Below are 25981 nucleotides of genomic sequence, written 5' to 3' on the forward strand. Positions count from 1 at the left end.
TAAATAGATCTAACATGGATCACCTACATCAGTTCAGCCTTTGCAAACAATGGGAGCAAGTGTTTGTCACCAAAGTCTCCTCAAGTCAATAAAAATCCTAATGTTTTGCTTGCTGTCAGACCTTTACTGTGTATCAACAACACATGATGAATGTGAGAAAAGTTCTGTCAGTGATACGTCCATGGCATTCCCTGGATTCTATGCAATAAGTGTTGAGTAAATGCTTGTGTCCTTTCTTAAAACAAATTTGGAGGCATTTCGGTATAACTTCTGAAAAATCAACTTTGGTGGATGGACTGCTGAGTGTGTTCAGATGGCTGAAAAGTATTTCCTCTCACCTTCCCTTGTTTTTGTTTTCAAATTTAAAACCTACGTTTGTTTTGTTTTTCCTAAGTTTTGGATTTTGGACCAAAAGGGAAAATGGATGAATCTTTAAACCGAGTAAGTTCTGGAAGATGTTGCAGGTTTAAAACAAGTCACTGAAATTCGTGGGTTATGGTTACATTGTTTAGCAGTGGCAGAGAATTACTGGACGACTCTTCACATTTTGGGCAATTACTGCGCAGTTGCTGTCCAGTTACTGCCCGTCAGTTGGTTTTTCAATCAGGAGAGTTGTGTGGGTCAGGAGTGCTTAGCATGGCAACAATTCTTTGATTGACTCCCGGGCAGGTGGACTGCCAGTGTGTGAAGAAAGAAATGGCATCAGGAGTCTTTCTCCTTGCTGAGAAGCAAAGAATTGGGAGATTACTAGCTTTCTTACACACCACCTACCTATTAGCTGCTGCCTCTAGACAGTGACTGATAGACTGAACAATTCATGTACCAATCACTCTATGTATTCAGTGGAGAATTGGGGGCAATTATAACAAAGAAGATCAGAAGAATTTGGAAGAATCAAAAGGACACATCATTGAATCCTGTGGACCAGTGCTTTTGAACTGGATTCCCTTTTTTTTTTGTACACCCATAACAACTGTCTTTTTTAGTTTGTCTCTGTCTTTCTGCATGTATGTGTATTGGTTTAAGACCTGCTCTTGTAGTCACTGAATTTATGTAGCAAATCCGGATGAGTATCTGGTCAATGGTAACCCCACAGATGTTGATAGTGGATGGTATGGTAACTGGACAGAAGTTGGATAAAGTTGAGGGCTGGAGTATTGGAGGGATGTGGACGGTGAAGGAGACAATATATTATCAGAAATATTTTTGCCACTGATTTAAAACATAAGATCTCAAAGCCCTATAATATCAGGATTGAGAGGTAGCTCCAGATGGAATTTTGTGTCCACTGTGAAGTTGACTCAAGGAAATAAATTTGAGAAGATGGTGACCCTTCAGGTTTTTAACAGCTTTCAAAAAAGAGTTAAGTACCAAAATGAATTTTCAGAATTTATCATTTGTTTGGTCATTCTGTTGCCAAGGGTAATGAGAGGAAATAACAATGAGAAAATGAATGCTGAGAATTGTCAACAAAAATGCTCAGTTAAGATCGATGAGCACACAGGTAATCTATTAGTTCATTGAAAAAACTATTATCTTTTGGTTTGGACTTAGATAATTGAAAGCAATATGTTTCAGATCAGTCTTGGCCTGATTAGACCCGATTCAATTGATGATTTGGTTTGATGGATAAACTGTTTCTCCTGTTATGGATTTTGTTGTAATAGTCTGTTCATGTGCATCATGCCGTAGGAATTGTTTTTCACTTTTGAAGGAGGTGTAAGGTTAAGGTATCTGATGTCTTTTAAAACTTCAAATTCCATGTGGAGAACAGAATACACAATCTTACTCCTGACTGAGTTACACATTATTATTTTTAAAGATTCACACTTTTAACATGAGAACCTCTGTGAATATTCTCCATCTGAATGCAATTAGCATCCAGTTGATCTCTGAGTCGGGGGGCACTTTGTGGTTCAGTGGTAGTGTCCCTATCTTTGAGCCAGGAGACCCAGGATCAAGTCCCATCTACTCCAGTGGAGTGTACTCACCTCTCTGAACAGGCTGATTGGGAAAAATATCAGAGTCTTTGTGCATTCTATTCAATTCATCCTACATCTTCTGTCACCTCAAAATAAAATGTACAATTATCAGACGGTTCTTTGACACAGTGGCAGTGTCCCTACCCCTGAGCCAGGGGCGTCCACATTCAAGTCCCATTTGCTCCAGAATTGTGTCATAACATCTCTGATCAGGTAGATTAGGAAAGATATGCAATTATCAGTGAAGGTGCTTCCTCAGTGATGTTAGGTAGAGAGACTATTTACCATGTTAAATTTTTTTAAAAGTAACACAATATTCTCTGTTCTCTCATGAAATTAGTGCTTTTGGCTGCCCCTATTCGGAACTCAACCTGAAGAAAGAGTCGATTCAAGACAGACTTGGAGGAGAGAAACAGATGACCCTGGTGCCAATACCTCTTGTTTCAAGAACTAAACGTTTGGATAGTAACCATTCAAGTGGCAAGCCAGAGGAGTGTGTAAATGAAGCAAGGTAAATGATCTTTTCAGGTTATTCCAAACAAATTGAACAGTATTCTGGACATACATATTTTAGTGTAACTTTCTGTAAAAGGATCCAGTATTTCATTTGGAGTTACATGTTGCAAAAACAACATGACTCAGATGTTTGTTTTATGTCATTGTAAAGGCAGTAATAATTAACTGTTGTGTCTTTATGTTCCATCTTCTGACGGATGTATTTGTGTGTTATTTTTGCAGTAAGGATAATACATGATAAATCACCTGTCACTTCATTGCTGTAGTTAAGGCTTTTGAAAGCTGCTTACATAGATTAACAGAAATGTGTGCAGTTGTGTAATCCTGACATCTGAGGTTCTTAGCAAGACTCAAACTTGCTTATTTTAGAAAAAAAAGGTCATTCACAGGATGTAAGTGTTACTGACAAAGGCAACATTTATTACTGGCTGTACTTATCCTTAAGAAGATGGTGGTTATCGTCCTGTGTGTGACAAAGATGTTTCCTCAGTGATGTTAGGTAGGGAACTCCAAGATGTTGACCTTTTGCTAGTGATGATATAACTCATTGTGATGTGTGACATTGGAAGAGAACTTCGAGGTGGAGATATTCCCATTTATCTACTACCATTGTTCTTCTATGTGATACAACCCTCCAATTTTCATATGATCTGTGAACTTGCCAATCAATTCTCCTACATTCAAGTCTAAGTCATTTTTATGTATATATATTTATACATGTATCACAACCTATATGGCCACTGACACTAATCCCTGTGGAATCCCATTGAACACAGACGTCTAGTCACAAAAGCATCTCTTGACCATCGTCCTCTGCTCCCTGGCACTCAGCCAATTCTGGATCCAATGAGACAAATTTCTTTGGATTCCATGGCCTCTTAAATTCACTATGTTGTCATGAAAAGCTTTGCTAAAATCCAAGATGCCAATGTCAAATGCGTTGGCATTGTCTACATGCCTAGTTATCTCTTCAATAACTTCAATCAAATTGGTCAGAAATGGTGTTCTTTTAACACAGCTATGCATGCTGACTATTGATTAATCCCTTTTCCAGTTGCAGATTAATTATAACCCTCAGCATTGCTTCCAGTTGTTTCCTAACAATGAGCTTAGGTTGACCAACCTGTAGTTCCACTGATCATCTCCTACTGCTTTCTGGAATAATGGTACAGGCAAACCCTGGTTACAAGTAGGTTTCCATTCTTGAGTCCATTCACAAGTCAATTTATACATAAATCGGTTCACCGTGCAGCACAAGATTAAATAGCAATTCATACATATGAGGAAGTGGCATTTGAACCTTTAAAATCAATGTTAATGTACTGCAACGTTCATAAGTCAGATATTCGGGACTGCCTGTACCACTTTGGCTGTTTTGCAACTCCTTGTTTGACCAGAGAGGAATTGAAAATTATTGCCAGCATCACTGCTATTTCCTCCCTTGCTTCGTTCAACAGCCTGGGATACCTTTCATCTGGCCCTGGAGATTCATCTACTTTATTGCCTGTCAGACCAATCAGACCCTTCTCTCCATCTATGCTAACTACTTCAGTCATATCAAAGTGCTTCGGTCTGATTTCTGTATGCACAGCATTCATCTCACTCACGAACACTGACACAAAGTATTCATTTAGAACCTGACCCATGTCTTCTGGTTCCATGCCCAAATGATCACTGTGTTCCTTAATGGACGCTACTCTTTCCCTTGTAATTATTTCACCTTTAAGATACTTATAAAATAATTGAGCATTTTCCTTTATTTTATTCGCCATTATTCTTTCATGCCCCACATTTTGGTCTCTGAAATTCCTTTCCAATTTTCCCCTTGCACGTTTTGCACTGCTCTAGAGCTTCTGCTGTTTTCAGACTTCAATGTTTGTCATTAGTCTCCTTTTTTCTCTTTATTCAATCCTGTATATCCCACGATATCTAGGGTTCACTGGGTTTATTGGTCCCACCCTCTATCTTTATTAGAACATGTTTGTTCTATGCCTTCTTGAGTACATTCCATTGTTCTGACACAGATCTACTTCAAAGTTTCTGCGGTCAGAGCACTTTAGCCAAATAGTATCTGATGTATTAAAATCAGCCACCCACTCCATTTAGAACTTTGATCTACCAAGACCCATCCTTGTTATTTTCCATAACAATCTTGAATCTAACCAATTTATGATCGCTGTCTGCAAAATCCTCCCCAGTGATATTTCAAACACTTGCCCGACTTTATTACCTAAAATTAAGTCCATGTCCAACGTCCCCTTCTTGAACAGCCTTCCATCTGGCATTCCTGTATGCATCTTAAGAATTCTATACTCTCTAAACCTTTCAGACTGTGACTGGCTGAGTTAATGTTGGGGAAGATGAAACACCCATTATCCCTCCCACTATCAATATCTGATTAACGAGACTGATGGAATACACTCTGCTTTTGTTGATGGACTACAATGCTACATGAATGTCCATTTTTCATCTGTTGTATCTATGCTGAATTTTATCTCATTTAGCTGAAAGGTAATGCTGTACAACATGATTGAAGGTGCCTCACATAGGAGACAGGTGATGAATGCTGCATGTTCGTAGATTGCACTGCCAGAAGTGATTGGGATTGATTTTTATGAAGATAAGCTGTATTATGTAACTAACTTCTACTCACTGCACATTGCTCATGAAGGGAGGTTTTGTTTGGAGTTTTGGTCATGAGTTTGATTCATTGAAGATTTAATGTATTGATTTTGAGTAAACAGATTACTGACGGTGTGTTCTAGTTTAAGCCCACGTGCTCATTTAGACTGGTGCCTTTTGAAAACTTGACACAAAAAGTATCAACACAGGAAATCAGACGTTTTGGACAGGAAGTGTATGTAAACAGAATGGCTTTTTTGCTTTCTGGAGTCTGATACTCTTTAACCAAGAAAGCATAAAAGCAAAGGGGATTTTATATGGTGATATGATATATTTGAAGATCTCTGTACAGACTTAAAAATCACACAATACCAGGTTATAGTCCAACAGGTTTATTTGGAAACACTAGCTTTTGGAGCGCTGCTCCTTCAGAAGGAAGGAAGCTAGTGCTTCCAAATAAATCTATTGGACTATAACCTGGTGTTGTGAGATTTTTAACTTTGTACCAACACCGAATCATGACTGTGCAAACTGGTTGTTCCATGATCTATTAGTTTTGGTGAAATCACCAACTAGACTCCAGTATAATTCCCTACAAATATCACTGCTCTACCTGTTGTATTGTTTTAAAACTAAAGAGCATTATTGAGTTTTGAGGAGATTTGTAGCTCAGGTTGAGGTTCTGGATGTCAGTTTGCTCACTGAGCTGAAAACGAACCTTCCAGCTCAGTGAGCAAACCTACATCCAGAACTAAAGGGCATGTTCAAGGGCATGTTCAGTGATCTTACATTCCCAGTGAAAATATGGGTTTTGTTTTGATCTAAAACAGCAAAGTGACATTTACTGACTCATTGTACCTTCATGAAAGGCTGCACACTGAACTTCACCCTTCTGAGCAAGACATTCTAATATATTAGGATAAAACTATTCTGTGCCAAAGGGACAGTAGGTTCAGTAGTAACTTATGAGATTAAATTGGGTAAATACTTGAAGGAGGGGATAAAATTGCAGGGCTGTTGAGAAAGAAAGGGATAGTCTGATCAATTTGTTGGCTTTTTCAAGGAGCTTACACAGGTACAATGGCCTCTTCCTGTCCTGTAAGACTCTTCCTCCATTCTGTTGGAAATCTCTCTTAATTCTTCTTGTATCCAATGTTCCAGAAAATGTCCCACTCCTGGTTGTGATGGATCAGGTCACATAACTGGCAAGTACACGGCACACCATCGAGTCTCAGGGTGCCCGCTTGCTGATCAAAAACAGATCAAGATCAAAATTGAACCACAGGATGAAGAAGGGCCTTCCGAAAATAAGCCAGTATTTTCATTTGTTCAGCGGAAAAGGACAAAACATCAAGGCCGGTGAGCAAATGGATGAACAAATTTATTAGATAACAAGGTCTTTTAACAGAAATCAGATAGTATACTTAATGCATGTTGTACTTGTGTGGTTTTTGATTGCCTGTTTGGAACAAAAATCAAGCAGCAGTATTCCTTTTGGATCACCAGAATTTTGTTGTATTGCCATAAACTTACTAGACCATAGGAGCTGCTCTCTTATTGGAGAGAAGCGACTGGTGATGATTTGACCTGAGGCCCACCAGGTTACTAAGGAGAGTCCTTCATGATAACCTCAAACCGGTGATGGGAATTGAACACACAGTGTTGGCCTTACACCACTCTGTAAACCAACAGTCCAGCCACCTGAGCTAAACTGATTATCACCAGAATAATGTCTGTATTTATCAAAGAGAACCCACCATCAAAGGTAGCCACAGGTAGGATTTGCAGTACAATATTTGATGAATATTGAGGAACACATGTATAAACGGCTCCAGAAATTTTCCTGAGCTGCCTTTTCAAATTACTGTGCTGCATATTCTATCAGTAACTTTAAAATAATTCTTCATAGGCTTTGAATATAATTAAAATATTAATGTTAAACGACATTTTAATTCCACTTACATCAAGGCTTCTCAGAATAATTACAGCCACCCAGATGTACGTGAGAAAAATATGACATTGATGTGTTAAAATCAGTTGTTCATTGACGTGAACTCAAGAAAACACATGTTTTTTTAAGAAATTAATTTACTTAGAAGCATAAGCAAATATAATTTCTGGAAGCTAAAGCAATTATGTTAATGATGCAACGTTATTTTTGATTTGGAAACTAGTTTACTTAAACTCCACACAGAGTTAGGGATTTGTATCTTGAGTGGCTACATTTCAGATATTCTGGGAAAGTGCACTTACTTTATCTTGTTGGCAGCATTGTTGCTCTTGGCTTTTGACATCAGAAAATGTTTCCAATCCCTGTTTGTAGCCATCCAAACTCTTTTCTTCTTCTGATGGAAGGCATTTTCTTTCAATAGTTGTCAGATTTCTTCAGTTTTGTTCAGAAATTAATCTGCACGTTTTGCAAGTCTTCCTTTAAATAATGCCACAGTGGTCCAAGTGTCATTTAGACTGACCGTCGTTGACTAGACCTAAGTCATTAGCCCAAATGACTAATTCCTTCTTACGAGCCTCAGTATTATATTTCATTTGTGCAGTTCTGTTTGAAATTCACAAGCTACTTAAGGGTTAACATAGTGGTGTGATGAGTGATGGCAAAAACTTTGATTTGCAACAGTGACTTTAGCACAAGAAAACATCCCAAGGCCATTCACAGGTACATGATTACCCATGTGAAACCAAATTGGACATGGGCTGTAAAGACAATATAAGGACAGATGACCAAAAGCTTAGTCCTTGAGGTAGGTTTTAAGGTTTTAAAGGAAGAGAGATGAATAGAGTGTAGGACAGATTGAAGGAGAAAATTCCAGAGCTTATGGTCTAAGCACCTGAATCCACAGCCACCAAAGAAGCAGCGATTTAAATTACAGATAATCAAGGGGGCTAAAATAGAGCACCAATATCTTGCAGCATTATGGGACTGGAGAATGTTACAAAGACTAGAAGGAACAAAACCATAGATGGATTTTAAAATCAGAGTAATCATTTTTAAAATCAAGGCATTGTTTAAACCAGGTTTTAAGTTTAGCTCAATGATGTCAGCGAGAAAACAGGCAGCAGAAGTTCAGAAAGCTCACGTTTCTAGAAGGTGAAAGACAGAAGATTGACCAGGAGAGTGTTGGAACAGTCAACTTTAACGATGAACAATCCATTGACGAGCTTTGCAGCAGCAGGTGAGTAGCTACAGTGATTATGCTGATGTGTGATCAGGACATTGTCTCATTCAGATGCAGCACCAGACAAGGGTGTACATAGTCTGTTTCAGTGTCAGACAGTTGCCTGGTGGGGGAATGGCGTTAGTAGCTGAATATATGATGGGATTAAAAGTAATGGCTTCAGCCCTCCAATTATTTATTTGGAGGCAATTTCTATTCATCTTGTTCTGGACCTTGGATAAATGCTCTGACATTTTGGAGTGAGTGAAACGATCGAAACAAGTGGGGACAATGTAAAGCTGTGTGTTGACAGCTTACCGGTGCAGACCGACAAGTTTTCAGATATTAAAAAAAAACAAAATCTGAAATTGCTGGAAAAACTCAGCATCTGTGAAGAGAAAGCAGAATTAGCAGTCCTGAAATGGCTGAGATTTCCCACCAATTTCTGATTTTGTTTCTGATCCTCCTACATCCGCAGTTGGTTTTCCAGATGTTGATGCTGAGTGCATCATGTGTGTGTATCAGTTAAGTGATTGTGTCTGTATATGTGTGTGTGTGTGTGTCAGTGCATTGATTGTGTGTGTATATGCCTGAATCAGTGCAGTGATTGTGTGTGCATATCTGTGTGTTAGTGCAGTGATTCTGTGTGCATATGTGTGTGTATCAGTGCAGTGATTGTGTGTGCACATGTGTGTGTGTCAGTGCAGTGATGGTGTGTGGGAAATAGGAGGGGGCTCGCATTAGATTTTGAGAACACCAGAGGTATAGGTGCATGCACAAAGAACAGCTCTTTTTGTTGTGATTGTCTAACAATAATTAGATGAGAGTTGCACTAGGCAGGGGCCATCCCCATTCAGTTGGATGACAATGTTGGAGAAGAATGATGAGATCAACTTTAGCAAAAGCTCAGGCAATCGAGAAAGAAAATAATATTTACTTTCATTTGGGTTACATTGAATGTCATTTGTGATTTTGGTAAGAGCAATTTAGGCATTGTGGCAAGGAAATGATCAGACGGTTGACGCAAACATGGAGTTCAGGGGAATACAAACATGGATTTGGGAAGTGATAGAATCAATGACTTGCAATGGCAGAGAAAAGTTGGAGTAGGGAGTTTGCATGGATTAATGGTTTATTTTGGAGGAATAAGTCATAATAGGATTCAAGATGGTGGGACAATACCTGAGCAGGAACTGTTTACAATATCAGCAGATATCGGGACCCAGGATAGGAAATTGGTCGTCAACAGTTCAGTGGGAACAGGTTCAAGGGTAAAAGTGGTTGGATCTCATGCACAAGATATGAGTTTGTCTGGGCTTATTTTTAAGGGTGAGGATTCAAACAGGCTACAATAATGGAGAACGCTGAGGAGCTAGTGACCAGTACTTGTCCAGAAAGGACACGGTCCATCCCCTGTTATATTATCTCCAAGTATGGGTCCACTACGTTGTAATTTCTACCCTATTTTCTTTCTTGCAAAAGTATTGCCAGGTCTTTGCGGTTGTACTTCATGACTAATTTTTAATCCATAGTCCTCTGCTGTTGAAAATCTTTCAGATCGTTGCACTAAATCATCAACAAAAACCCAATTGCAGAGTCCCAATTCCACTGACAGCACAGGGACTGCTAGATCAAATGCAGCCTTCCATGTCACTCAGCTACCCCATGACAGTAGTAAATAACTCAAGGTAAATAGTTGGCAGAAGGCAGCTTTCAAACAGCCTTCACCATCTTCTCTGGGAGGGAAGAAGAGAAAAAGTGATGCTGAGGAGGATGTGGAGTGAAATGCCTTCCCTCAGCAGAATAGCATCCATCCAGACTTCAACCCCCTGCTTCTGTTCATCTGGTTCTTTCTAATCCTGTGTTAGAAATATTTGAATTGCTGCTGGCATTCTCACTGAATCAAGACTAAAATTCTCAATGCAACATTCAAAGGGATATGCATTACATTTTTTTTTCCTGTGACATGGCAATTGATAGAAGGAAGGTGAGAAGGCCCTGAGCTTAGAGTTCCACTGCCACTGCCTTTAATTACGACTCAGCATTGGAGTGATGCAAGTCTCTCTGGTTGGTTACATCTGCTTTGCTAATAGGCAGATGAGGCATCCACTGTTTGGTTAGGGAAAATACCAAAAGACCACTTTTCAGAACTTTGACAAATGCAAAATTTATGATATTGTGAATAGACCTTATTAATCTCAACACTTATAAGGAGATAGATAATTGCACCTTCTTCACAATAACTCTCAACACTGGAGCCCCCCAAGGATGTGTCCTCAGCCCCCTAGTGCTCCATATCCACCCAGGACTGTGTTGTCAAATTCTAAATGAACCCAATCTACAAGTTCGCTGATGACATCACCATAGCAGGGTGGATATCTAGCAATGACAAGTAAAGTGCAGAAGGAAGATAGAAGCTTTGGTGTCATGGTGCAATAAGAACAACCTCCCTCTCAGCGTAGGCAAAACTAAACAACTAATCATTGACTTCAGAAAGAAAGGTGGAGAGCATGGCCTCATCTACATCAATAGAGCGGAGGTTGAGAGGGTGGAGAGCATCAAGTTCCTCGGAGTGATGATAACCGACAACCTGTCTGCACTTCCCCTATAGATGTGACGGTCAAAACGGCACAACGCCTCTTCTTCCTCAGGCAGCTCAGAAAATTTGCCATATCCACAAGGACCCTCACCAACTTCTCCAGATGCACCATTGAAAGCATACTGTCCAAGTGCATAATGGCCTGGTCTGGCAACTGCTCTGCCCAGGACAATAAGAAACTACAGAAGGTGTGCACAGCCCAGATCAGCCTGGAAGCCAACCTTCGATCCATGGACTCCATGTACATGGCTTGTTGCCGCAGGAAGACTGCCAACATTATCAAAGACCCATAACACACCAGTAATGATCTCCTACAACCTCTTCCATCAGGCAGAAGATACAGAAGCTTGAACACATGCATCAGCAGGTTCAGGAGTAGCTTCTTCCTGACTGTTATTAGACTGATGAATGGATCGGATGTAGGTTTGGTCACTGAGCTAGAAGGTTCGTTTTCAAACGTTTCGTCACCATACTAGGTAACATCTTCAGTGAGCGTCCAAATGAAGCACTGGTGCTATAGCCCGCTTTCCATTTATGACAAATGGACTGGTTAGCCTCAAGTAATGCTGATCTTGCTAACATTGATCTCGCCTAGTGCACACCCTGTGCAATATAACCTGCATACCTCTATCGAAGCCTTTTTGATCTGCATATCTTTGCTTATTATGATCTGCCTGTACTGTTCATAAACAAAGCTCTTCACTGTACCTCAGTACACATGACAATAAATCAATCAGTAGTGACATTGTAAACTATCAGTTGAATGTCAAGATTTTTTATTGTTGTCTTCTGCAGTTCCACAATTTGTAACAGACTTTTATAATTCCTTTGCATTATCGGTGAAGCTTTATGGTAATCATTTGCACAAAGTTGAAGAATGTGGTGCTGGAAAAACACAGACTGTCAGGCAGTATCCAAGGAGCAGGATAGTCGACGTTTCAAGCATAAGCTCTTCATCAGCTTAGGCTTGAAGTGTCAATTCTCCTGCTCCTCAGATGCTGCCTGACCTGCTGTGCATTTCCAGCACCACACTCTTGATCTCCAGCATCTGTAGTGCTTACCTTCTCCATCATTTGCACAAATTATTGCCACCTCAAATTATTGAAACCACTAAAAGTATTTTTTCAATCTGTGCAATAAGCTAAATGCATTCATAAGCAAACTCTTATCCCTCATAAGAGAATGTTTCCACCTTTTGAAGAAATATCTTGCCTCCCACTTTTCCTTGTTCAAACATCATCAGTGAAACAAATGATCATGTGCTCTTGCTGTAGCAGTAGAAATTGTCCCTCAATCAAAACAGCTCAGTGGAGTTGGGAGAATTACATCTTCATAATCCACTTTTTGTGACAAAAAATGACACTAAAGTGTATAGCTATTATGCTGTAAAATTCATTTAATTTTCTTCTGAGAAAAAATGTTTCCTACAAAATTCTTTTGACTTAAAATTCAAACGCTTCTGAAAATGAAATATAATCTCCACTTCAGGATAATAAGCATAAAATAAACTTGTTTAGGCACTTCATCACGGCACGTTGTTATAAGAGTTAAGTGACCTACTTTCTGTGGTCCAAGACCTAAATAAAATTCAATCTTTGTTGCACTCCAGCACTGGTTATCATGAACATTAATCTAAGGTTCTACTGCTGGAGAAGTCACTGTGAAAACCACAAGAAATTGCCATAGACAAAAAAAAATAGTCATTTGACATTTAAACCTGATTCTGACTTAATATAACTGTTTGATGCTTGTGATCAATGTTATGTGCATATATTTGATTTGTTCTGTAGTTCCAGTGTGTGTCTTTCTTGGTGGGCAGCACGGTGGCACAGTGGTTAGCACTGCTGCCTCACAGCGCCAGAGACCCGGGTTCAACTCCCGCCTCAGGCGACTGACTGTGTGGAGTTTGCACGTTCTCCCCGTGTCTGCGTGGGTTTCCTCCGGGTGCTCCGGTTTCCTCCCACAGTCCAAAGATGTGCAGGTCAGGTGAATTGGCCGTGCAAAATTGCCCGTAGTGTTAGGTAAGGGGTAGATGTAGGGGTATGGGTGGGTTACGCTTCGGCAGGGCGGTGTGGACTTGTTGGGCCGAAGGGCCTGTTTCCACACTGTAAGTAATCTAATCTAATCTAAGTAATCTAATCAAATATGATTTTGAGATATAATATCATGATAGATTTTAGGAATGTTGGTAAATGTTGGTAATTAGAACTTGTTTGAAGGTCCAATTTTAATAGTGTCATGCAGTTTTTGCAGATTTGACAAATCATTGTATTTGACTACCTCCTGGCGTTCATTGTCTTGACTTAAAGAAGGATTACCTGTACAATGTGGCATGGGAATTTGGGTGTATTTGAAACTATACCACATCATGGGATTTCGTTTTCTGGGAGGAATGGGGACAGGGTGAAGAAACAGACATTTTGGGAAGGGTGTGTTTTGGTGTTCAGTTTAGGAACCAAATAAAGATGATGCTGCCAATAAGGTCAGCATTACCACTAGGGGGAGCCTGCATGTGCATAATTGGGAGTGTCACTGTCAAGCAGCTGCTACCTGTACAAACACTATCTGGGGGCTTCAGCAGTTTTACACAGTTGCTCAGCTGAAAACCTTTAACTAACCCTTTGATAATGGGAGTAGAGGCCGAAAGGGGATATTCAGCCCTAGAATGTTTATATTGGGCAAAGGTTTTAGCTGTAAATGTTAAGTTATGAACATCTGAAAGGTCTCCTTTCCATGTTCCTAGTGCCTGCTGAGGGTCTGCACCCTAAGGGTTGCTGCCAAGGACTACCTTCCTCCTGTCCAGCATGCTACACCTACATTCATCAGCCTGACCTTGTTGAGATCCCAGACTTAGCTGAAGATGCATGGCATCTGTGGCTAGTCTTTCCATCCTGCCAGCCCTTGCCTAGTGTGTAATCCAATCCTGTGACTCTCGGACACACGTCTTGGCTCCTCTGCCCGACACTGAATACATTGCTTCCATTGCTATTTTGAATATGATGTTATAGACTCTATCTGTGCGAGCATAGCCAGAAATAGTTGCAAAACCCAAGAGTGATTGAGAATAATAATACAGATTTGAAGGTCTCAACTGGCTGGAGTGAATATGGAACTTGGGCCACAATTAAGGGGAGGGGGGTGACTGCATTTCATCAACCACTCCACCGAACTCTTGTGCTAATCCCAGCTCATGATAATACTGAGCCAGTCACACCCTAGTCTGAAAATGGCTTGATAGATCTTTTTGTTTTAGTTTTAATACGGTTGTCTTTCACCAAAGCACAAAGGCGCAATGCTGCATAATTGGTTTTAACATTAAAAGAGAAGTTCATTGCACAAAAGGAATGAAGCTAAAATAGAACAAACCAAAGTCTTCGAATATAACACAAATTTAAAGACTTTGAAACACAAGATAAAACAGTTTCCCATGAATTCTAATTACACTCCTTTATGATATTCGTACTAGAGAGAGAATGCCCTTCTTTTCTACATCTGTACGGCTTAATTTCGCTGTGCTTTCAATTCCGCAAATTGAGATTCTGATAGTCTTTTCATGATAATTAAGCATAGATTTTAACAGCTTGAAATAACCCCTTTCAGGACTGGAACCAAACACTTCTGGTCTGGATCTTTCTAACTAAACCGCTTACCCAGAGGTAACCTATTTCTTAGCAATTCTAAATCATCTCTGTTTATCGGGAGCAACTGTTTTAATATCCATATAAATTTCATATTTATATTTGCATACCCAAGTTGCTGTAAAACTATCTAACGGCTAATTTTTCTTCAAGCTTTGGGTGTTTCCCTAACCAAGCGAGAAAGAAATCAATCTCTTACCACCTAAATGGAAAGCCTCTCATCATGGCTACAGAAATACTTATGAGTTAGTCGTTAAACCTCTTCAGACACAGACCAAATCCCACATGACATGCTGCTACCTCAAGTCCAAACTCTAAAATAAAAGATAACAAAACATATATAAAGCATCCATCTTACATCGCTGTAGCCATCTGTCCACTTGCTACAGTGACACCTCAGAGGCAATCCCTATCACAATTAACTTCCTTTTTTACAGTCACACATCCTACTTCATAAAGCCACAATGAAATGGAGCATGAACAGGGAACGGGTACAGCACTGGGCTTAAAGGCAGGAGCTCCCCAACATCCAGTGGAATTCAAAGTCTGTGAGAAGATTTGTAGCTCGGGTGCTCGCTGTTGTGGTTCTGTTCGCCGAGCTGGGAATTTGTGTTGCAGACGTTTCGTCCCCTGTCTAGGTGACATCCTCAGTGCTTGGGAGCCTCCTGTGAAGCGCTTTCCTCCAGCATTTGTAGTGGTTTGAATCTGCCGCTTCCGGTTGTCAGTTCCAGCTGTCCGCTGCAGTGGTCGGTATATTGGGTCCAGGTCGATGTGCTTATTGATTGAATCTGTGGAGGAGTGCCATGCCTCTAGGAATTCCCTGGCTGTTCCCTGTTTGGCTTGTCCTGTAATAGTAGTAATTATAGGACAAGCCAAACAGAGAACATGCATTGTTATAGATTAGTCAAATCAGTTCACTCTACATACTGAAGACTGCAGCATTCTGCAGCCAGATTAGAGATTAAAGGCAATTTGCAAGAATAAATAATAACCAATTAGATTTATCATTTATCATTAGATCCATCATTTATTGTCATCTATTCATTAGCAGCTACTCATTCTCTCAGCCTGATTTTTACCCAATGCTTGTTCCAACTGTTTTGTCTCTGCTTAGGCTCTATCATTTATTTCTCCTTCCTCCCTCCACCCCATCTTTCACACAAGTACCAACCCTTTTCCTCGCAACAATCAGTTCTGAAGAAGGGTCACTGGACCAGAAACGTTAACTCTGCTTTCTTTGCACAGATACTGCCAGACCTACTGGGTTTTTCCAGCACGTTTTGCTGTTGATGAATTTGTATGTGATTCAGAGCTTGGAAGGAGGACATAGTATCCAATCCCTTAAAAAAAATTACCTTTAATTCTCTCGTGTATGTGGAAAACACGATAAACCCTATATATTAATGCACATTTAAAATGGGCTTTTAAGTAAATTATTAAAGGGAAGTGATTGATTTCTGAATCATGAATCCTAATTCCACATGCGCACTGTCTCAACCATAAATCTAATTAAGTCGTATCTAATTGGTTATTATTTATTCTTGTGAATTGCCTTTAATCTCTAATCTGGCTGCTGAATGCTGCAGTCTTCAGTATGTAGAGTGAACTGATTTGACTAATCTATGACAATGCATTTTTTCATCATTTTTGTGCTAGTTTGGGCACCAAACAAAATGAAACATTTTCTGATTTATTATGCAGCTACAAGATTCATTACTTATGGTAGTTTTATAAGGTTTGTTGGTCACACAAGGTTTTCATTTTGAACAAATTCAAAGACTTCTAACTCTCTCATGGTTTCAGACCATTAATTCATAGGATGTTACAGCACTGAAGCAGGTTTTTGATCCTTCAAAACTTCCAAATGTTGATCTCCGCAAGTATTATCTATGTCACTTTCATTTTCCTGCACATTCCCTTTTAATATCCCCAGAACATTAGCCTCAGGCTCTGAAATACTAGTCCAGCGATATCTCCTCACCCCTGCTAATACGTTGGTAAAATGATGCTGTCCCTCAGCCGTCAGCTGTGTTTTTTCTCATCCTACTTAAGAAAAAGTATGCCCAGAATTGCACACAATACTTCACCTATGGCCTAATAAAAGCCTTCTCCAAATGCAACATCTTCAGAGATTAATCTGACAGAGACCAATTTACAGTTTACCAACTGAAAAATCAACAGTGTGCTGATTTGCTACTATTCATTGTCACTGAAAGAAAGAAAAGCAAATAAATGCCTTTATCTTGAAGAAACAAACTCCTCTGCTTCACATAAAACACTTTGCAGTTCTATTATGCATGCGAACAGAACAACCATTTTGCACACACAAAGACAGATCGGAGAAATATCTCCACAGTGTATCTACACTCCTATTTACTACGGCTTTGTTCGTGAAGCATTACTGACTTTTCCCCTAACAAACAAAAACAGAAATTGCTGGAAAAATTCAACAGGTCTGGTAGCACCTGTGAAAAAACACAGTTTGCACCTTTTCAGGGTGGTTCACCGAACTCAAACCATTAACTCTCTTTTCTCTCCACACATGCTGCCAGACCTGAGTTTCTCCAGCAAATTTTGATTGTGATTGTTTCAGATTTGTCCATCTATAGTTCTTCATTTTAGTCACAGAGATGAACAGTAAAGAATTGGTCCAACTCGTCCATGCCAACCAGATATCCTAACCTCATCTAGTCCCATTTGCCAGAATTTGGCCCATATCCCTCTAAATCCTTCCTGTTCATATACCCATCCAGTTCCCTTTTAAATGCTGTAATTGTACCAGCCTTTACCACTTCCTCTGGCAGCTCATTCCATACGCACACCACCTGCTTCGTGAAAAAGTTGCCCCTTAGGTCTCTTAAATCTTTTGCCTCTCACCTTAAACCTACGCCCTGAGGTTGAGGACTCCTCTACCTTGGAGAAGAGATCTTGGCTATTCACCCTATCCATGCTTCTCATGATTTTACAAACTTCTGTCAGGTCACCCCTCAGCATCTGACGCTCCAGAGAAAATAGCCCCAGCCTATTCAGCATCTCTCTTAAGCTCAAACCCTCCAGCCCTGGCAACATCCTTAAAAATCTTTTTCTGAACTTTTTCAAGTTTAACATCTTCCCTGTAACAGGAGACCAGAATTAAATGCAGTATTCCAAAAGTGGCCTAGCCAATGTCTTGGGCAAAACTGAGGACTGCAGATGCTGGAGAATAGAGTCAAGAGTGTGGTGCTGGAAAAGCACAGCAGGTCAGGCAGCATCTGAGGAGCAGGAGAGTCGACCTTTTGAGCAAAAGCCCTTCATCAGGAATCATTCCAGATGAAGGGCTATTGCCCGAAACATCGACTCTTTTGCACCTCTGATGCTGCCTGCCCTGCTGTGCTTTTCCAGCACCACACTCTTAACTAATGTCCTGTACAGTCACAACATGACATCCCAACTCCTATACTCAATGCACTGACCAATAAAGGCAAGCATACCATATGCTGCCTTCACTATCCTGTCTACCTGGTCTCTACTTTTAAGGAGCTATGAATCTGCATTCCAAGGTTCCTTCATTCGGCAACACTCCCCAGGACTGTACCATTGAATGTTGAAACCCTGCCCTGATTTACCTGTTTTAATTATTTATTTTGTCTCATAAGTAGAGCTGCACCTTTGAAAATACCTTTGTACAGCACTGAAATGTGCACCTAGATAATGTGCTATTGTCTTCAACTTGTGAGCTTTTGCACTGAGGGTCAGGCAATCACCTGGACCTTAGTGAATGATACCTGTGGTCATTGTAGTATTCAATCAGAAGCTTAGGGCTGTAGTGATTGAGTTTCATTATACAGACTGAACTTTACTCTGCTTTTCTGCTAGGCTCACTCGACCGGCAAAATACATGAAAATGAAAGAGGAAACAGATGATGTTGACCTGCATAGTTTCCTCAAAGGTAATAAGTTTTTTTGGAACTAATTTGCTTGCAAGCTGTTAGGTGTATATGTAACATTTTAGTCATGGTGTAATGGATAGTACACTCTCTCCTCAGCCACATAGTTGTGGATTCAAATCTTACCCAGGATTGAGCACAAAGGTAAGAGCTCCAATTTAGTCATGATGGATAATGTTTGAAGGGTTTTGACTAAATGTCAAACTCAGACCCTGACTTGGTTCTCAAATATAACTGTCTTGAAGAAAAGCCAGTATTTATTCCTCAGTTGACATCACATAAATCAGATTATTTTGTCATCATCCCAGTGTTATTTGTAAGAGCTTGCTGTCTGTCGATTGGCTTCCTACAATAGCGATTATAGGTAAAAACCACATCATTAGCTGCGCTTTCCAATATCCAGCCGTTGTCAAAACTGCCATTATATGTGCAAATGGACCTGGCAATTCAAACTAAGAACTGGTAGTGATTTGAAAAACATATTAAACGAGTGAAACAAAGCAACAAGATGATAATGATACAGGTCCCATTCTTATAGCCTTCAGTTTCTTTCCGCATCAGGTATTTGTGAGCAGTTTTTTTTAAAGACATACCTACTCTGTATTTACTGCCTTGCTGGAGAATTCATATCCCAAATGTCTTCCTAGTTCCACTTTTTCAGCAGCCCAGATTATTTTTACATATCTCTGTTGTCCAGATTTTGTGCTGCTATGAACAAGCTTATCTTTTGAAAGCCTTTATCGTGAACGTTCACTCTGGTCTGGATTTCTTACACCTTATTCCAAGACTTCTACTCTTAAAAGAAGCTGACAGGAGGTGTGCTAGAGTGATGTGCTTGATTGAATCACTGAATGTCTCTGATGGAATAAATCAGAAAATTGAGGTTGTGCAGGATAAAAATACATTTCTGAAGATCAGCTGTGGTGAGGCACCTTGTACGTCTCAATCATATGTTGAAATTGACATAATTTTCTTGTGTGTGGAAGACGTCTCAATATATTTTGAAAATTAACCCTTTCCTTTGTTTTGTCGGTTGAAAAATCTGTTTTAAAGCTAATTGTTGGACAATATTAGTGATTTAAAAACAAAACTAACTATCCTCACTTGGTTTTCTTTTAGTCAAAAAGATGTTTCAGTAGTTTGTCTAGGTGCTAAACCCTGTAATTTCTTGGCAGATTGTGTCAAAGACACAGGACAACACCTCAGCAAATGTTTTGACCCATATTCAGTCAGCAAAGACTCACCCACATGCTCCAACCTTTTAAGTGAATAAGATATTGCTGTAAACCAAAGGCAGGCTGTGCCAGTCACAATGATTAGAAGAGATGAGAATCGTGAAAGAAACAGCTCCATGTATTGTAGAGTTTAGAATGAGGTTTGCCAGCTGGATCACATTGAGTATGAGTTCCCTGATTGGGGCTGTTAACCTGGGCCCATCCAGGAGCCTTGGTTGACTCCTGTAAACGGGAGACTCCAGATTCTTCTCACTCTATGGAATGGCTCTGAACTAGCTGGTTAGACTCCATGGATTGTGACAGGATACTGGCCTTTATGGAGTTATTTCACTTATGTTGTGGGGGGAGATAATAGAGCATGCGAGGGACAAGGGTAATGTTGGAATGGTGGTACGGTTATTGTCAGCAACACCCTGGGGGGTAATGCAGTACTCTGTTTGGCATGACAACTTGATATGTCTAGAGTTCTCGGTGGGTTATGTGGGGAGATGAACAGTTAAATAAACAAATCGGGTGTGGATATGGGGAAGACAAAATTTATTGGGGAAGTCTATCAAGAAGGGACTATGAAGATTTGGGGTATCCTGGACTGAAAGGCTAACCTTGTGTCTCATTGTGTGAAGCACAGTTACTTTTTCCTTCCATCGTGATGTAGTTAGCAAGTGCGTAGTGGCTGCCAGCACATCCAGAGTGGGTAGCGTGAGTGCTTCATTCTGTGAAGGAGGCCATTCCACTTTCATGCGATGTGAGACCTTTCAAAGGAAAATAGTATTGAGCAGATGATCTCACAGTTCAAGGGAAAGGCACCTGCCAACACTCAATATTTTATGTGAACTTCAGGTGAATTTAGCAGTTTTTCACTATTAGTGTATGAATGTTAAATTCTTCAGTTAAGGTTTAAAACGTATTTCTAACTATTCAGTAATGTCATACTGCTTTCAAGATTTTAAATTCTGCTTTTTTTATCCTGTTTCTCTACTGTTTCCTGGATTTCCCACCTTTTTAATGAACCAACTGGTGATTGCTTTTGTAGTCAAGGTGGCATTTTCCCACTTCTCCATGTGGAAAATAAGATGTCTTCCCATATTTCATGTTCTAAACCCCAAAGGACTACTTTGAGCACAGTTTTTAAATTAAGTTCCTGGTCACATCACTGTGAGTGTGAGCATAACGAAAGCCTTTCTTATAGAACTTTGTCGGGTGCTGTCAGGAAGTCTGATTGCAACACATTCTACGGCATGCTGCTTTCCATTTAGGATGTTGCTTCCTCAAAAAAGTAAAGATGTGCGGTCAGATACAGCTTCCCTTTTTATGTCCACATGAGTTGCTTTTTATTTAGATTCGTGTATTGATTTTCAAGGTTACACCTGATACTTCCTTGACTTTGTAAAATAATTGATGCATGAGTATCTCATTGCTAGGTCTCATTTTTGAATATGAGCACTGTATTGGCCTGCTTTGAATACCCAGTTTCAGTGACACCCACATTGCATTATAAATATTATTTCTAATGAACTTTAGCATTCTGGAATGATACAACTTATTCAAGGCGACATTTGATTTAAATTTCCAGTTTTATCACATGGGGATTAATTTGATGCAAGAGCTTTGCTACCTGTCATAGAATCTGACAATTTTCTTTTTAATATTGCACTGGGATGAATGTTCTCAGCACTGAACAGTTTGGAAAATGGCAAGTCATTTAGGGAAATGGAGCTAGATTGGAAAGATGAACTTCTTGACGTCTAAAAAAAAACTGTCTGAATGCCAACCAAGATTTGAATGTCAAGGTGAGAATCCCACAAGTCAGCAATGAGAAGCCTGTTTGCATGCTTTTATAAATCATCAGTACTGTGATAAAAGATGGTACATATAAATTTTTTGAGAGTTTGAAATTCAGACTAGTGGCATATGGGTGTGATTTATTTTCTGAAGGGTTTACCAATTAACCAAAGTGTTGGTCTTTGCAGAACAATGATTTAAACCAGTGTGTGTCAACCCTGTAGGCTTCCTGGAGGGTTAATAGAAATATGTTTGTACCATGATGTTGACTATAAATCTGTTGGTGTTCAAAAGGCAAGCAACTCCCGTTTTGTTCCATTAGGGAAACATAGCTTTTTTATCTTTGTTTTTCATGTTCAGTAAAAGTTTTCATTTGAAGGCTTTCCAGCGTGTAATTCTATCACAGTGAACAATGACAAGATGTCATGCCAGTCTGGGCATTAGAGAAAGAGAGGTGCTCCCTTTATTGATTTTGTAGCTATGTGATTGAAGTTACCTAAGACAGGCAGTCAACTACTCGTAGCAATTTTCAGATAGTTTATTGAATTTGTTAGGTAGCAGTAGTTTAGGTATGATGCATTAGTTAATTAGGCAAAGAAATTATATGACCACGACAGATGAGAATTCTTCATCAATCCCATTACTTTCCAGCAGGATGGAGGATCAGAGTGGTTGTTTTAAAGTGGTGTTTATGTCTGTTGTCTTCCCTTGGACTGATGTAAGGGAACTCGTGGTCTACTTGCAAGAAGATGGTGGCTGTTTCCCTGGATACTCTCAGTTGTAACTGTCTCTGACCAACTGTCCCCATTGACGTACCTCATTTTGGGAGCTGACCATTTACAATGTATCAAAGAACTGTTTGAACCCTCTCAGACAATGACCATGGCCAGCTGCTCGTGATGCCAAGACGACCATTGTCCTATTCCCATTTGATGATTAGTTTTTACTCTTTAAAAGAACAAAATCTTTTTCCAAAACATCACATTTGTAATAAGATAGTATAGTAAATCTTTGACATGAGTATTGCTCATAATTTTTGTCTGTTTTCGTAGACAACTGTTTATATTTGGAGAAGTCTAGATACTGTTGTAACATTCAGACTACATAAAAGATACTAAATATGAAACACTGAAAGAGTTCCAGTTTTAAAGAGGACCCCAATTCCAGTACCATGGACAGGGTTCTGGGATGGGAAAACACTTTGGACAGGTAACCTGTCTCAGTTAATCCTTGTAGCTACAGTTACAATGACTTGCGCTAAAACAGCTTATGATATATAGAGGCAATATATTTTTGAATCAGATATTCAGTTTTCAGCAAAGTGTCACTCACACCACATACATGTTGTCAGAAGCTTTTCATTTTCATTTCCCTCCCACTGTCTGTATTGTAAAGGTCTATTCATAGCTAGCAGCACCTTTGATCTGGTGCACACCTGGGCTTTAAAGATAGCACTGGGTCCCAGTAGTGTACTACTTGTGAGTCCAAAATAGTACAAGCACGGTACGTAGATACTGAGTTGAGCAGTATAAAATTATATGAGAAATCTTGTTAGAGGGCTCTGAGAAGGACACTTCATAAAACTCTCTGATATTGAAAATTAGCTGATTTCTGGCAATCCTCAATTTAGTGAATGTAAAATTGATGCCACCTGGTTACCATCCATATTATCTGTATGAAACGTGTCCAGTTGCTTCTTATCCATTTTAGGATGGTTAGCTCAATAATATTAAAGCCTAATATTAGTGTAAAATATTTTAAAAATGTCAAAAGAGTTTAATTTTCCCTGAGTTAGTCCTCATTGAAAGGTGAATAACAATCCAGACAGAATAAAGAAATGCAAGCTCATAGAAAATATTTCCATTCAGTGTTCCTTTGAAATAGTTCTGAAATCGAAGGCCAACATGTTATTTACTACCAAGATACTCTGAGATTGCAGATGTTTATATGCTACATTATCCCTCCCTACTGTAATTACATATTAGTTTTGCTTGTTTGTATTAAAATCATACGTGAATGGAGACTGATGTTGCTAATAAATTACTACCTTTCTCCGAAATAATTTTAAAAGCACATTGGTGATCTTATGCAGTGTATTATAATCCCATGGGAATTGCAATAGTTGACTAATATTTTTTTGCAAAATGAGCTGTTGTTCTCAACTGTACCTCAGGGAACAGTGGTAAGCAAAGACAATAACCTTGAAATTGCTATTGGAGATATTACCTGATGAATACTTAGCCTTTTCTTATTAATCTCAACTAGGTTAATGTCCCTGCTCCAGTAACAGTCAAAACAATGTTTTATAAACAAGTTGAACATTCATCTGCTAACATTGCCGAGAGTTATTTCATTACAGAAGTCAGAAGGAAATTTAATGTAGGTGATTACCCTAAACGATTCTTTCTCAATAGTTGCCAGCAGTGTGTGGTAACACAAATGCTCAAGCAGCATGTTATGAACTGACTGCTGAGCTGGGGGGACATTCAGAAAGGGAAATGTGACAGAGAATCAAATACAATACAATAAAGAAGAAAAGGTCAATATGAAACATAGCAAATAGCAACCTTACCAATGTGTACAGTTAATGGCAAGACCCTGAATAACATTGATGTGTAGAGGGATTTTGGGGTTCAAGTCCATAGCTCCTTGAAAATGGCCACGTAGGTAGTTAGGGTGGTAAAGAAGGCAATACGGCATGCGTCTCTTTATTGGTCAGGAAATTGAGTACAAGAGTCAGGATATCATTTGCAGCTTTATAAGACTCTTATTTGGCCACACTTAGAGTATTGTTTTCAATTTTGATTGCTACATTATAGAAAGGATGCAGAAGAGGTTTACCAGATTCTGCCTGGATTAGAGGGTATGAGTTATAAGGAGAGACTAGAAAAACTCAGGCTGTTTTCTCTGGAGCGGCAGAGGCTAACGAGAGACTCGCAAGAAGTCTATAAAATTATGAGATGCATAGATAGGGTTGACGGTTAGAATCTTTTTCCCAGAGTTGAAATGCCTAATACAAGGGAGCATGCATTGAAGGTGAGGGGGAAGGTTCAAAAGATATGTGAGGGGCAAGTTTTTTACACATAGTTGCAGGAGTCTGGAATGCACTGCCAGCGGTGATGGTGGAGGTAGATATGATAGGGACATTTAAGGGACTTGTGGATAAGCACATGAATATGGAAAATGATATGGACCAAGGGCAGGCAGAAGAGATTAGTTTAATTTTGTGTCGTGTTTGGTACATCATTGTGGGCCGAAGGGCCTGACCCTGTGCTGTACTGTCCTATCTTTTACATTCTGTGTGGTTTTCTCAATAGTTTACCTCTGTCATCCTGATCCTCCCCGAATTCCACAACCTTCCATGATCTCTACACTTCTCTAATTCTGTCTATTCTTTGCATATCCCCAGTTTAATCTCTCTATCATTGGCAACAGCATTCATTTTCTCCAGCAGTAAGTTCTGGAATGGCCTCTTTGAAATTCTCTGCCTCGTTCTTAACTCTCTTCCTGCACGACTCAACTTTAAGGCTAAGTCTTTGACTAAGCTTTTGATCAACTTCCTAAAGTCTCTATATTTGATTCAGTGCCTTGTTTTGCTTTGTGATATTCCTGTGAAGTATCTTGAGCTTTTTTACTGAAAATACTATGTAAATACAATTCGCTATATTGCAGGAGACTATTAATCACTGTAGGAATTTTTCACAAAAAAGGTTTTTTTTAAATTCACTAATGGGATGTGGGCATCGCTGGCTGGGTCAGTATTCATTGCCTGTCCTGAGGTGCCCTCAAGAACATGTTTGTGAACTACCTTCTTAACCCATTTGCTGTAGGTATACCCACAATGCCATCAGAAATTTGACACAGTGACGAAAATATTACACCTTTACAGCTAAACAGATGTTACTGTTTTATAAATGCACGCTTGCATCATAATTGTCTGACCATTGCATTTATGAGGATAGATTGAAGGGTTTGGGGCCGTTTTCTCGGCAAAAAATGGCTGATGGGCTTTTGGAAAGAAGGTTTGAAAGCCATGAGCAGGCTGGATAGAGTAGACAGAGGAAGCTGTTTCCATTGATGAAAGAAACAACAGAGGGCATAAATTTAAAAGTGATGGGCAAAAGTGAAGCAAGAGTGACACAACATTTTCACTCTGCGAGTTGTTAGGATCTGGAAACCACTTCCTGGAAATGTAGTGGAGACAGGTTAAATTGAGATGTTCAAGAGAGCTTTGGAAGATCATTGGGATAGAAATGGTGTTCAGGGAAATGGGGAAAAGGCAGGAGATTGGCACCAGAGAATAGAAACAGTGTTAGCATGATGAGCCAAATGGCATACTCCTGTGTCCCTATTGCTTATTGTCTTATAGTCTTATCATGCTATTCATTCAGAGGAAACTGCAACAGTACACAATGACTGGGCAAGTTGCTTTTGGATGGACTGGATTACGTTTACTTGCTAATGTGAGTCTTGTTTGACAGGCACTTTCACGCTGTATTATAGTGCTGGAG

The 25981-nt window shown here is 39.6% G+C and overlaps 1 protein-coding gene across 3 annotated transcripts in view; it reads left to right on the top strand.

Moving 5' to 3' along the window:
- The window catches only part of LOC140477418 (lethal(3)malignant brain tumor-like protein 4), a 293436-nt gene that overhangs the window by 186459 nt on the left and 80996 nt on the right, over positions 1 to 25981 (top strand). For all 3 annotated transcript variants that reach the window (XR_011960721.1, XM_072571276.1, XM_072571275.1), the window contains exons 18-20: positions 2323 to 2493; positions 6282 to 6479; positions 18383 to 18456. Coding sequence is in view for 2 of the 3 variants with exons in the window: in XM_072571276.1 (XP_072427377.1) it covers positions 2323 to 2493; positions 6282 to 6479; positions 18383 to 18456 (443 nt within the window). In the remaining variant the exon portion in view is untranslated. The remainder of the gene's footprint in view (positions 1 to 2322; positions 2494 to 6281; positions 6480 to 18382; positions 18457 to 25981) is intronic.

Source organism: Chiloscyllium punctatum, chromosome 5 (genome assembly GCF_047496795.1).
Source record: "Chiloscyllium punctatum isolate Juve2018m chromosome 5, sChiPun1.3, whole genome shotgun sequence".
Taxonomy (NCBI): Eukaryota; Metazoa; Chordata; class Chondrichthyes; order Orectolobiformes; family Hemiscylliidae; genus Chiloscyllium; species Chiloscyllium punctatum.